The sequence below is a fragment of the Pantherophis guttatus genome, chromosome 1 (genome assembly GCF_059756535.1).
Source record: "Pantherophis guttatus breed Tessera chromosome 1, ASM5975653v1, whole genome shotgun sequence".
Taxonomy (NCBI): Eukaryota; Metazoa; Chordata; class Lepidosauria; order Squamata; family Colubridae; genus Pantherophis; species Pantherophis guttatus.
This window is the reverse complement of record NC_142063.1, coordinates 346558702-346572467: the sequence shown is the minus strand read 5'-3', so window position 1 is coordinate 346572467 and position 13766 is coordinate 346558702. Positions and strand designations below refer to the sequence as shown.

At 47.4% G+C, this 13766-nt stretch overlaps 1 protein-coding gene across 1 annotated transcript in view; it reads left to right on the top strand.

Moving 5' to 3' along the window:
• The window catches only part of SPECC1 (sperm antigen with calponin homology and coiled-coil domains 1), a 172511-nt gene that overhangs the window by 11262 nt on the left and 147483 nt on the right, over positions 1-13766 (top strand). The window contains exon 2 of the mRNA XM_087890321.1: positions 6073-6239. Within this exon, the coding sequence (XP_087746447.1) occupies positions 6168-6239 (72 nt within the window). The 5' untranslated portion in view covers positions 6073-6167. The remainder of the gene's footprint in view (positions 1-6072; positions 6240-13766) is intronic.

Sequence of the window (13766 nt, the reverse complement as noted above, 5' to 3'; positions counted from 1 at the left end):
AGTCAGCTCTCCTCCCGCGGTTGAGAGAGATGGGGTGGACTACAATCCATCTTACATTTCTTCTTTTCTTCTTTTTTTCCTTATCTTCTTCTTTTTCTCTCTCTCTCTCTTTGGATGGAAACTCAGTGGGAACAAACTGGCCAGGAAAGAGGAACCCGCTTCAGAAAGAGATGCGTCGTTGGGTGCATTTCCTTCTTGAGAGCTTCTCCTTTTTAAAAATAAATAGAATCCCGCGCTCGCTTGCCAAACGCTCACTTCTCCTTAAATTGCGCAGAAAATGATCCTTGCAGTTTATGCTTGGAAAACATGGTTGAGGCCAAACTTCATGCATTTTATGAATTGTGCGAGGTCCTTGGTTGTTTTCTGCAGGATCCAATCTGGGTCGGTCGCCAGATTTAGTCTTCCAAGGTTTTGGATTCGTGCTGGAGCCCATCTTCAAGGAACGTCTTTCCAAAAGAATGTTTGATAGAAAACTCGGAAAACTAAAACCTCTTGGTCCCCGGGGAACCGACCCAGATTGGATCCTGTAACGTTACTCTGGGACACGTATATTTGCCGTCATTCGTTGGTTTTCTTGCTGACGTTTTATTACCAAGCTAGGTGATATCATCAGTGCTAAAAGGCAGTGGGGGAGTCTGCTCTCTACAAGGAAGGTAGTTGTATAGAAATGATCCAATCCTCCTCCCTTCTAGCACTGAGGATGTTTCCTAGTTGGGTCATAAAACGTCTGCAAGAAAACCACCCAGCTCAGAGAGTACGAAGGACCCCACAGGCCTTTTCCTCCTCCTCCTCCTCCTCCTCCTCCTCCTCCTCCTCCTCCTCCTCCTCCTCCTCCTCCTCCTCCTCCTCCTCTCCCTCCCCGTAAACCCCACTCCCTTTCTAGCACTGATGCTGTTCCCTAGTTGGGTGTTGAAACGTCTACAAGAAAACATCCAATCTCAGAGCACCAAGGACCCCACAGTTGTTGTCCTCCTCCTCTTCCTCCTGCCTGAAATCCTCTCTCCCTTCTAGCACTGATGCTGTTCCCTAGTTGGGTCATGAAACATCGGCAAGGAAATGTTGTGACCTAGGCTTCCTGAGTCATTAAAACACACAAGTCGTCCCAATAACCTCTTTTATGGCAACGGCTGTGAATTACGTTCATTCACAGCTGAGTCCCAATTAGTTGCAAAAAATCCTTCGGGATAATCACCCACCTTTTATCTCTCTTGACACGCTGCCAAAGACCTACTTGGCAAAGCCACACGGAGTCCAGAATCAAACAGAGATGCCGACTGGGAACAGAATTAACAATGTTGCTTTCCTACAAAGGGCCCACGTGCCTTTGCTCCTCTTTTAAGTCTTATGGGAGGGGCCAATCATCTCCAGGCCTTACTCCCGAGTCCTCCCTTTTGTTTTAACTGTTCGTGTCTTCTGGCAGCTCTACGCATGCGCGCACTAGGAACAGGCTCCTCCTGTTCCTCTGCCTCTCTGCTGTCCGCCTCTGGAGGCTCCGGAGTCCGTGCTTCACTCCCAGATGGCCCTGGCCCCATCTCTGCCTCCAATGCAGAGCCCTCATCCGGGCCTTCCCGTGTTGTGGCCCGCCAGCAGCCTGCGCGGATCATGGCTGATCCCAATGACGAGGAGGCTGGTGTGGTGTTGCGCCAGCAGCCTGCACAGCCGGCGCTCGCGTCGGACAGCGAGGAGGCCGAAGAGGATGTGATGCCAGAGGCAGAGACTCAACCTGGGCCTTCAGAACCTCCAGAGGCTCCTTCAAGTGGAGAGAGCGAAGTGGAGGAGCCTCTCCTCAATGCTCGAGCCCTCAGGGCTGCCAGAAGGCAGGAGTGGCTACTCAGGAGGAGGAGGTCTCCTCGAGAGTAAGGCTTGAGGATAATTGGCCACTCCCTTAGCCTATTTAAGTCCCATGCAGTTAGTAAGTTTCTTGCTGGAAACAACTTGTAATTATCATCAGAGCATTTTTGGAAAAGTCTTATCGTATTTTGTTTCCTGGGCTGGTTGCCAACCTTTGCCGGACTTTGGTTTATTCTTGCTACTTAATAAATTTGATAAGGACCGTTGGTGTGTGTCAATATCCTCGGGAATCCGGAGCTAGGACAGAACATCCCCAGACTCCAGGACTGCTCCATGTTCCTCCCCAGCCTCCTCACTGTCCGACTCCACTGCCAGTTCTGCAGGCTGCTGGCGGACCACAACAGGGAAAACATTCAAGCTTAGAAGAGCACCAAGCAGTGGTGGGTTCCTCCCGGTTCGGTCCGGTTCGGCCGAGCCGGTAGCGGTGAGGATATGACATCACCGAACTGGTTCTCCCGCCCCCGCCCTCCCCCCCCACATTATTCTTACCTTTTATTTGGTCCCACCCCCAATCTATTGCTGCCTCCTGAGTCCCAGCTGATGACTAGAGGGAAAAAAACTGTTTAAACTCTTGCCGCGGGGCTTCAAAGGGCCGCCCGACAGCTGATCAGTGTTAAAAGCAAACAAATGAGTCGGGTCGTAAGTACGAGGACTGGTCGTAAGTGCGAGGACCTTCCAGAAATGACTCTGACCAGCTAGCCACGCCCACCTAGTCACATGACCTCCAAGCTACACCCACAAAATAAGCCACGCCCACAGAACCGGTAGTAAAAAAAAATAGAACCCACCCCTGGCACCAAGGACCTCGCACTTCTACCCCGAGCTACAAATAATCTTATATTTCTAAAAAAAAATTCATTAATACCGTTGTAGATGGATGGATAGGGTGCTCCATACAAAACCGGCGAACGTACCCTATTTACAAAACCCAGGCTAAACATGTATAAAGTCTAAAGCACAAAAGTCTAAAGCGTATTGCGTGAAGCGCAGGAATCTTTGAGTGGGTGTGTAATTTTTTCCCCCCCCCTTTGAGGTTTTCGTGACCTGATATAATAATGATTATTATATGATTTTGCAATCCTCCCTTCTCTTGGTTTCTCTCAAATCAACGCCCAGAAGGACAGAATGGAGCAGGAAGAAGCAAGGGTGCATTTGGTGTGTGCCTGTGTGTCTGTGTGTGTTTGTGTGCACGCACCTGGGCCGTTACAGGTAGTCCTCGACTTACGACCAAAATCTCAGATCAGAATTCCTGCTGCTAAGCAAGGCGGTTGTTAACTGAACCGTGCCCAGTTTTACGAGCTTTCATGGTTGTTAAGCAAATCGCTGCAGTCGCTAAGTGAATCATGCTGCCGTTAAACAATCCAGTTTCCCCCATTGACTTTGCGTGTCTAAGAGGGTCTCAGATGGGGCTCATGTGACACCCCCCCCTCCTGGGAGGCTGCAATTGTCGCGATCACATGTCAGTTGACAACCAAATTTTGATCCCATGGCCATAGGGATGCTGCAACAGTCATAAGTATGAGGATTGGTCATAACTCACTTTTTGAAGTACTGTTATCATTCCACCCCCACCCCCACCCCTGGTCCTTTTTTTCATTGAACCACTAGACATACTGAATTCCTGCAGCCCCCTAATCATCTTTGTTGCTCTTCTCTGTATGCTTTCTGTTCGAAATTCTGTTGATATATAGCACCACAAAGCAAAAAGAACAGTCACCATGTGCTTTACTGCTCAACTGTATTAACTGTAACAGGAAACTCTATTTAGAACAAACAGAACCGTAGATTATAACCATAGATGCCAACTAAACACGGTAACCTTCTGGTTGAACGATTCTGTAGTTGTTGAAATACAAGATACATTCTAATCAAACATTGATCTAGGCACAGATCAACTGGGGGTGGGGGAGGGGCAGAGCTGTCCGACTCATCTGCCATTCTTGGTTTTGGGCGGTGTGCTCTTCGTTGACCACAGACCGGGATCAACCCAGCCATTTCTAAGCCTCCGCCTCCTAATTGCAGGCTCCGCTCTTTGAGGTCGAACTCAATATTTTTGAGGGAGGAACTAGCCAACATTATAATTTGAAATTATATGGTCTCTCTTTGCAGAAAAACATCTGCAGTGGGGTGTTTTTGGGGGCCTTGAGTAGCATCTGCAGCCTAGTGATACGATGCCCAGCAGGATTGTGGAGACAGGTGGTCCTCGACTTACAACCGTTCATTTAGTGACCGTTCGAAGTTACAACGGCAGCAAAGAAAGTGACTTGCGACCGTTTTACACACCGACAATAACCGTTTTGGCATCCCCACGGTCGCGTGATCAAAATTCAGAGGCTTGGCAACTGCTTCATATTTATGACGGTCGCAGCGTCCCAGGGGTCACCTGATCCCCTTTTTGCGACCTCAATGGGGAAGCCGGATTCACTTAACGACCGTCTCACTAACTTAACAACTGAGGTGATCCGCTTAACAACTGGGGCAAGAAAGATTGTCAAAGGACCCCAGGCAGGACGCGTCAACCGTCATAAATATGAGTCAGTCGCCACAGCTCTGAATTTTGATCACATGACCATGGATAGGCTGCAACGGTCGTAAGTGTGAAAAATGGTCGTAAGTCACTTTTTTCAGTGCCGTGGCAACTTTGAACAGTCACTAAATAAACGGTTGTAGTTGAGGACTACCTCTATTTACTATATACCAGGGTGGATAAAAATCAATGTTTTTTTTAAAAAAATCCAAAAAATCAGATTTTTTTTATTTAAATCGGATTTTTTTTTATTTAAATCGGATTTTTTTTTATTTAAATCAGATTTTTTTTATTTTTATCGAATTTATTTTAATAAAAAATTTTTGGGGTAAAGTTTTTTCGTAAGATAGTTTTCTATTTAAGATACACAAATAATTTAGTTAATTCAGCATGAAATGGAGCTTAGTTACGTAGCAGGAGGCTGTATATTCTGCAACACGGGGACTATCGGTGAGTCAACGGTGGGTCAAAGGAGGAGCAGAGATGACAGCTGCTCTTTAAAAATTATGATTTAAATCGAGTGGATTTAAATCAAGCCTTTTTACTAGGGATTTAAATCCACCCTGCTATATACTATATATAATATACTGTAGCAGTATCTTTAGGATACCTTAGCGGTATTCCAGTATTTGAAGGGCTGATACAAAGAGGAGGGGGTCAATTTATTTTTCCAAAGCCCCTGAGGGCAGGAGAAGAAGCAACGGGTGGAAACTCATCAAGGAGAGGAGCAACCTGGAACTAAGGAGGAATTTCCTGACACTGAGAACAATTAACCAGTGGAACATCTGGCCACCAGAAGTTGTGAATGTTCCAACACTGGAAGTTTTTAAGATGATGTTGGATAACCATTTGTCTGAAGTGGTGTAGGGTTTCCTGCCTAAGCAGGGGGTTGGACTAGAAGACCTCCAAGGTCCCTTCCAACTCTGTTATTCTATTAGTCGATGGATGGATGGATGGATGGATGGATGGATGGAGGGGAAGTAGGGAGAAAGGAAGGAAGGAAGGAAGGATAATAATGGATGGAAACTAATCAAGGAGAGAAGCAACCTAGGAATAAGGAGAAACTTCCTAACAGTGAGGACAATTAACCAGTGGAACAGCTTGCCACTAGAAGCTGTGGATGCTCCACCATTGGAGGCTTTTAAGAAGAGACTGGACAGCCACTTTTCTCAAATGAGTGGGGATGCCCGTTTTTAAGAAGAGATTGGACAATCGTTTGTCTGAAATGATCTCTAGGGTCTTCTGCTTGATCAGGGGGCTGGACTAGAAGACCTCCAGGGCCCCTTCCAGCTCTCTTCTGATCGCTTGCTCGATTGATTGATGGCTCTTGATCCCTTTCCCTTCTCAGATCCGCTCCAGCCATCCGCAAACGGATCTGGTCCTTTTTCCCCCTGGCCGATGCCACCTTTCTTTAGAATAAAACCTAGTGTTTTTTTTGGGGGGGGTGGGGATTTCCTTTTCGTGTCTCTTCTTCTCCCCCTCCCCAAATTCTGCTCCTGGTGATCACCCTGATTGGCGAACACCCTTCCAATGGCCAACTGGCAGCCAACCCTTCTGTGTGCACCGGATGCCGGAAAAAAAAAAAAGAGGGAGGGAAGAGAAGAAAAAAAAAAAAGAGAGAGAAAAAAAAAAAAAAAAACCAGGCTTCCGTATGTGAATCGTTCTTAATTTTTTTTTTTTTTTTTTCCCATCAGCTCAAAGAAGAAGAAGAAGCCGTTTTCTGCGGCTGCTTGGCGATGTGGTTTCCCTGCTGGGGAGTTTCCTGAGTCCGGGCTGGCCTGGCCGGCAGATGCTGGCGGAAGGCTGCGGGGAGACGGAGGCGCACCCGTGGATGCCACCCAGCGCAAGGGGCTCCCAGCAAGTAAGTGGGTGCTGGGATCTCCCCGGCGAGGGGGAGGAGGAGGAGGAGGAGGTGGAGGGAGGGAGGGAGGGGAGGGCAGCCAGTTGCTGTCATCCGGCTCCTGCTCTTCATTGGGAGGGGGTGAGGGGGGGGAGGAATTGAGACGGGTTTTAAGCGAGGAAGGAGGGGGGAGAGGAGGAGGAGGAGGAGGGGATGGTGCAAATTAGGAGTGAGGGGTTGTGAGTTGTGCAAAAGCCGATGTCTCCTTTCCTTTCCTCTCTCCCTCCTTCTTTCCTTCCCGCCTTCCTGTCTTCTCTCCCTTTTCTTTCTGCCTTCCCCCCTTTTCCTTTCCTCTACTTCCGTCCTTCCTTCCTTCCCGCCTTCCTGTCTTCTCTCCCTTTTCTTTCTGCCTTCCCCCTTTTCCTTTCCTCTCTCCCTCCTTCTTTCCTTCCCGCCTTCCTGTCTTCTCTCCCTTTTCTTTCTGCCTTCCCCGCTTTTCCTTTCCTCTCTCCCTCCTTCTTTCCTTCCCGCCTTCCTGTCTTCTCTCCCTTTTCTTTCTGCCTTCCCCCCTTTTCCTTTCCTCTCTCCCTCCTTCTTGCCTTCCCGCCTTCCTGTCTTCTCTCCCTTTTCTTTCTGCCTTCCCCCCTTTTCCTTTCCTCTCTCCCTCCTTCTTTCCTTCCCGCCTTCCTTTCTTCTCTCTTTTCTTTCTGCCTTCCCCCCTTTTCCTTTCCTCTCTCCCTCCTTCTTTCCTTCCCGCCTTCCTCTCTTCCCTCCCTCCCTCATCCCTCCTTTCCTTCCCTTCTGCGTGACTGTAACTTGGCTGCTGGCGTCCTTGCAATTTGTATTGATATCGATATTATTTCCTAGTACGATTGAATTGCTTATTTGTTCCCCATGACTATCATTAAGCGTTGTACCTTATGATTCTCGATGAGTATATCTTGTCTTTTTATGTACACTTGAGCGCCTTAGGCACCAAAGACAAATTCCTTGTGTGTCCAATCACACTTGGCCAATAAAAGAATTCTATTCTATTCTATTCTTTCCTCTTTATCTCCTTTCTTCCCTCCCTCCCTCCCTCTTTCCTTCCCCTCTTTTCCCTTTATCTCCTTTCTTCCTCTTCCCTCCCTCCCTTCCTCTTTTCTGCCCCTCTTTTCCATTTCTCTCTTTTCTTCCTCTCTTCCCTCCCTCCCTTCCTCTTTCCTTCCCCTCTTTTCCCTTTATCTCCTTTCTTCCTCTTCCCTCCCTCCCTTCCTCTTTTCTGCCCCTCTTTTCCGTTTCTCTCCTTTCTTCCTCTCTTCCCTCCCTCCCTTATTCCTCCTTCCTTCCTTCTTTCTCCTTTTCCCTTTATCTCCTTCCTTCCCTCCCTCTTCCTTCCTTCCCTCCCTCATCTTTCCTTCCTTCCTCTCTCTCCCTTTTCTTTCTATCTTCCTTCCCCTCTTCTCCCCTTATCTCCTTTTTTCCTCTTTCTTTCTTTCTTCCCTTCCTCTTTTCTGCCCCTTTTCCATTCCTCTCCTTTCTTCCTCTCTTCCCTCCCTCCCTTATTCCTCCTTCCTTCCTTCTTTCTCCTTTTCCCTTTATCTCCTTCCTACCCTCCCTCATCTTTCCTTCCTTCCTCTCTCTCCCTTTTCTATCTTCCTTCCTTCCCCTCTTCTCCCCTTCTCTCCTTTTTTTCTCTTTCTTTCTCTTTCTTCCCTCCCTCCCTTCCTCTTTTCTGCCCCTCTTTTCCATTCCTCTCCTTTCTTCCTCTCTTCCCTCCCTCCCTTATCCCTCCTTCCTTCCTTCTTTCTCCTTTTCCCTTTATCTCCTTCCTTCCCTCCCTCATCTTTCCTTCCTTCCTCTCTCTCCCTTTTCTATCTTCCTTCCTTCCCCTCTTCTCCCCCTATCTCATTTTTTCCTCTTTCTTTCTCTTTCTTCCCTCCCTCCCTTCCTCTTTCCTTCCCCTCTTTTCCCTTTATCTCCTCTTTTCCTCTTTTTCTTTCTTCCCTCCCTCTCTTCCTCTTTCCTTCCCCTCTTTTCCCTTTATCTCCTTTCTCCCTCCCTCCCTCCCTCGCTTTTTCCTCTCCCTGCTTCCTCCCTTCGTCCTTGGGGTGTCCTTTGCAGAAACTCCCCCAAACCTTTTGCAGGAGAGGGCAGGTGCCTGCATCTCCATCTGTGCACCTGGGGGTGGGGGGGGTGGGGGGCAAATCGGAATTAGCCGGATTAAAGGATGCCCTGTCAGTCGCTGTGGATTCCCCCCCACCACTCCCCCACCTTTCCATGTTTCCATAGCAACAGGGAAGGTTTGAACATCTGTCTCCGCGGGATTCCCCCCCCCTCCATCCTCCCTGCCTATCTCCGCTCTAAGAGAACCTTTTCTGGGATCCACAAAGGAGAACTGGGATCCCAAATGTGATCCCAATTGCTGCTGGGGGGGGGAGAGGGATAGTGATTTAGTCGCTGTCTCTTGTGGATACACTGCCCCTAACTGCAGAGGCTCCACCGCCTCTGGAACCGGCGGGCGCTGAGATTCCCTGGCCTCACGGAGGATTCCCCACCAAGTCGGTGATAGGCGCTTGGTCCTCGACGTACGGCCACCGTTGAGCCCAACGTTTCTGTCGGTGAGACATCTGTTAAGTGAGATTTCCGCACACACACACCCCGTTTTGCAACCTATCTTCCCATAGTCGTTAAGTGAATCACCGCGGTGGATAAGTTAATAACCCGGTTGTTAAGCGAATCCGACTTCCCCGTTGACTTTGCTTGTCAGAAGGTCGCAAAAGGGGATCCCGTGTGAGTCGGTTGGGATCCCCACCGACTCACACTTATGACCATTGCCCAGACCTTGGGACTGGGCAATGGTCATAAGTGTGAGTCGGTGGCCCAGCGTCTGAATTTTGATCACTTGGCCCACAGGGATGAAGTGTGAAAAGCGGTCGTGAGTCACTTCAGTGCCATGGCATCTTTGAACGGTCACTAAGTGAACTGTCGTAAGTCGAGGACTAGTTGTAAATGGGAATCAAGTATTTAAGGCCAGCCAGGCTGGCATCTGGCCAGGAACAGAGAGCATTGGACTGAGCAGCCAATGGCAGCCTTCTCCAAACGGTTTGGCCGGCAGGGAATGATGGGACTTGCAGTCCGGCACCCTCGGAGTCCGGCAACCCTCGGAGGCACTGGATCCCCGCTGCCCTTCTGTAACCCACTCCCCCCTCCTCCCCCGGAGCAGCTCTGGGGTGCCCCACGATGCTGCTGGCGCATCTGCCACAGGGCAGGGAGGCAGCCCCCTCCGTAGCCCATCCTCCCCTGCCGCCAGCCACCCACGCAGGACGCCCCCCCTCCTCTGTAGCCCAGATGGGGAGAGGTCTGCCCTGCCCACCAAATGCTTTTCCAGCTTGGTTAAAGGCAGGAGATCCCTGCCTCTGGTTCCCGGACCCAGGAGAGAACTGACACTCGATCTCTAGGAGATCACCACGGATGCTTTAAAAAAAAAAAAAAAGGATCTGCCAAGGATTTGGTTGGGGGGTTTTTCCCCCCCTTCCTCAGCCCTCATTTTTATGCCTTTTATGTATGTTTGCAGGCAGGATGGCTGTTAATTTCTGTTCATTCCTGTTGCTGGCCCTGTCTTTGCAATTGTCTTCGTTGTTGGTTGCGTGGATTTTGGCTTTTATAAGGTGGTGGCCTGGGTTCGGTTTATCTTCCTGTTTTATAATTTAATTTAATTTAAATTAATTTAATTTAATATTTCATTTTATTTCATTTCATTATTTTATTTTATTTTATTTTATTTTATTTTATTTTATTATTTTATTTTATTTTATTTTATTTTATTTTATTTTATTTTATTTTATTTTATTTTATTTTATTTTATTTTATTTTATTTTATTTTATTTTATTTTATTTTATTTTATTTTATTTTATTTTATTTTATTTTATTTATTGGTTCGATTTATATGCCGCCCTTCTCCGGAAACTCAGGGCAGCTTACAATGCTTTCAAGCAATAGCCTTCATACTTTTTGTATATACCTGCTTAGTAGGGCTTTCGGCCCCCCCTTCCTAAGCGGTGTTCTTTTTTTATACAAAGTCAGCTTATTGCCCCCACAATCCGGGTCCTCATTTTACCTACCTCGGAAGGAGGGAAGGCTGAGTCAACCTTGAGCCTGGTGAGATTCGAACTCGCAGTAATTGCAGGCAGCTGGTGCTACTTAACAGCACTTTAGTCTGCTGCGCCACCAAGGCTCTTTTATTATTATTGAAATAAATGAATTTATTATTTCATTTCATTTCATTTCATTATTTTATTTCATTTCATTTTATATTTCATTATTTTTATTTTATTTTATTTTATTATTTTAATTTAATTTTATTTTATTATTTTTTATTTTATTATTTTATTTTATTTTATTTTATTTTATTTTATTTTATTTTATTTTATTTTATTTTATTTTATTTTATTTTATTTTATTTTATTATTTTATTTTATTTTATTTTCTGAGCTGAAATGCCTACTTTGCATCTCTGACCAGAGAAGATTCGCCCAGGCTGAGTGAATTTCATTCTTTTTTAAACCTTCATCCGAGTCTCGCTTTGCTTTTATTTATTTATTTTTGTTTTTAAAGCATTTTAAAGCTCCTTTTCTGTCTTGGCTAAAGGCTTTAGCACAAAGCCATTTTTTTAAAAAAGTGGGGAGTGGGGAGTGAATGGAAGAATGCCTTTGTCCTCTGGTTTCCAATGAAAAAGTGCCCCAGGAAAGGAAAAATCATGCGGAGGGCAGAGGAAAACAAGCAGCTTTGGTACTTAAAATCCCAAAAATTTTGTAATAAGCAAGAGAGAATTTTAGAATTTAGAATAAGAGAGTTGGAAGGGACCTTGGAGGTCTTCTAGTCCAACCCCCTGCTTAACCACTTCAGACAAACGGTTATCCAAAAACTTCCAGTGTTGGAGCATTTACAATTTCTGAGATTGAAATAGCTTGTTTGTTGCTCTGGAGGAGAGTTTTAAACTCTCCAGCAGATTTGGCCACTCTGAATGTCCTCTCACTTCCTTTCCCACGCCTGGCTTCTGCCCCCCCCTTCACGTGGTCTCCACGTGGCTTGCTCCACCCTTTCCCCCCCCTCCTTTCCTTTTGGGTTATTTGAGGTTTCGTGCCTTTGCTCCTCGTCGCGAGTTTCAGTGGCTCAATTCACACGGGTCTGAGGGATGAGTCCAAATTCAGAAGCTTTCATGGCTAAGGCTAAGACTAGAACTCACCGTCACCTGGTGATTGGCCCAAAGTCACCCAGCTGGCTTTCATGCCTAAGGCAGGACTAGAACTCACTGTCTCCTGGTGATTGGCTCAAAGTCATCCAATTAGTTTTTATGCCTAAGGCGGAACTAGAACTCACCGTCTCCTGGTGATTGGCCCAAAGTCACCCAGCCGGCTTTCATGCCTAAGGTGGGACTAGAACTCACCGTCTCCTGGTGATTGGCTCAAAGTCATCCAATTAGTTTTTATGCCTAAGGCGGGACTAGAACTCACCGTCTCCTGGTGATTGGCCCAAAGTCACCCAGCTGGCTTTCATGCCTAAGGCGCGACTAGAACTCACTGTCTCCTGGTGATTGGCTCAAAGTCATCCAATTAGTTTTTATGCCTAAGGTGGAACTAGAACTCACTGTCTCCTGGTGATTGGCCCAAAGTCACCCAGCTGGCTTTCATGCCTAAGGTGGGACTAGAACTCACTGTCTCCTGGTGATTGGCTCAAAGTCATCCAATTAGTTTTTATGCCTAAGGCGGAACTAGAACTCACTGTCTCCTGGTGATTGGCTCAAAGTCATCCAATTAGTTTTTATGCCTAAGGCGGAACTAGAGCTCACCGTCTCCTGGTGATTGGCTCAAAGTCATCCAATTAGTTTTTATGCCTAAGGCGGAACTAGAACTCACCGTCTCCTGGTGATTGGCTCAAAGTCATCCAATTAGTTTTTATGCCTAAGGCGGAACTAGAACTCACTGTCTCCTAGTGATTGGCCCAAAGTCACCCAGCTGGCTTTCATGCCTAAGGCAGGACTAGAACTCACTGTCTCCTGGTGATTTGCTCAAAATCATCCAATTAGTTTTTATGCCTAAGGCGGGACTAGAACTCACCATCTCCTGGTGATTGGCCGAAAGTTACCCAGCCGGCTTTCATGCTTAAGGCGGGACTAGAACTCACCCTCTCCTGGTGATTGGCCCAAAGTCATGCAGCTTTCATACCTAAGATGGGACTAGAACTTCCAGTCTCCTGGTGATTGATCCAAAGTCACCAAGCCAGTTCTCATGCCTGAGGCTGGACTAGAATTCCCAGTCTTCTGATGATTGGCCCAACGTCACCCAGTGATTTTCATGCTTAAAACAGGACTAGAACTTCCACTCTCCTGGTGATTGACCCAAAGTCACCCAGCTTTAATCCCTAAGGAGGAACTGGAACTTCCAGTCCCCTGGTGATTGGCCATTTGCTTAGCAATCATTCAAATTTAATATAGTGCTGGAAACGTGACTTAAGACTGGTCCTCGAATTTACGACCATCATAGCAACTTTGTGATCATGATTCAGGTTTTTGGCAACCAAATTCTGGGAGTGGAAGTTCTCCCCTCTTAAAACATGTCTGGCTGGGGAATTCTAGGACGGGAAGCCCACCCCTCTTAAAGCATGCTGGATGGGGATTCTGGGAGTGGAAGTCCACCCCTCTTAAAGCATGGCTGGCTGGGGAATTCTGGTAGTGGAAGCTCCCCCCTCTTAAAGCATGGCTGGCTGGGGGATTCTGGGAGTGGAAGCCCCCCCCCTCTTAAAGCATTGCTGGCTGGGGGATTCTGGGAGTGGAAGCCCCCCCCTCTTAAAGCATTGCTGGCTGGGGGATTCTGGGAGTGGAAGTCCACCCCTCTTAAAGCACGCTGGCTGGGGAATTCTGGGAGTGGAAATCACCCCTCTTAAAGCAGGCTGGCTGGGGGATTCTGGGAGTGGAAGTCCATCCCTCTTAAAGCATTCTGGGTGGGGGATTCTGGGAGTGGAAGTCCACTCATCTTAAAGCATAGCTGGCTGGGGAATTCTGGGAGTGGAAGCCCACCCCTCTTAAAGCATGGCTGGCTGGGGAATTCTGGGAGTGGAAGCCCACCCCTCTTAAAGCATGGCTGGATGGGGGATTCTTGGATGGGAAGCCCACCCCTCTTAAAGCATGGCTGGCTGGGGAATTCTGGGAGTGGAAGCTCCCCCCTCTTAAAGCATTGCTGGCTGGGGGATTCTGGGAGGGGAAGTCCATCCACTTAAATTTGCTAAGATTGAGAAACGCTGCTTTAGCAGCTTCTCCTGTGCTGGACCTCCTTTAACTGACGAAAACATCTTAGCTCTTCCGGGTGATGTGTCTGGATGCCAGGTGTCCATCCACATGTGTTGCGAAGAGTTCTACAAAGGCTGTCTGTCTGTCTGTCTTTTTCTCTCTCTCTTTGTGTGAGTGTGTGAGTGTGAGAATGTCTCGTGGTTCTCCACCGCTTACCCAATTGACTTCCCCGGACATTTTTTTTTTGCCATCTGGCACTAAAAGGAACATCGGGAAGTTT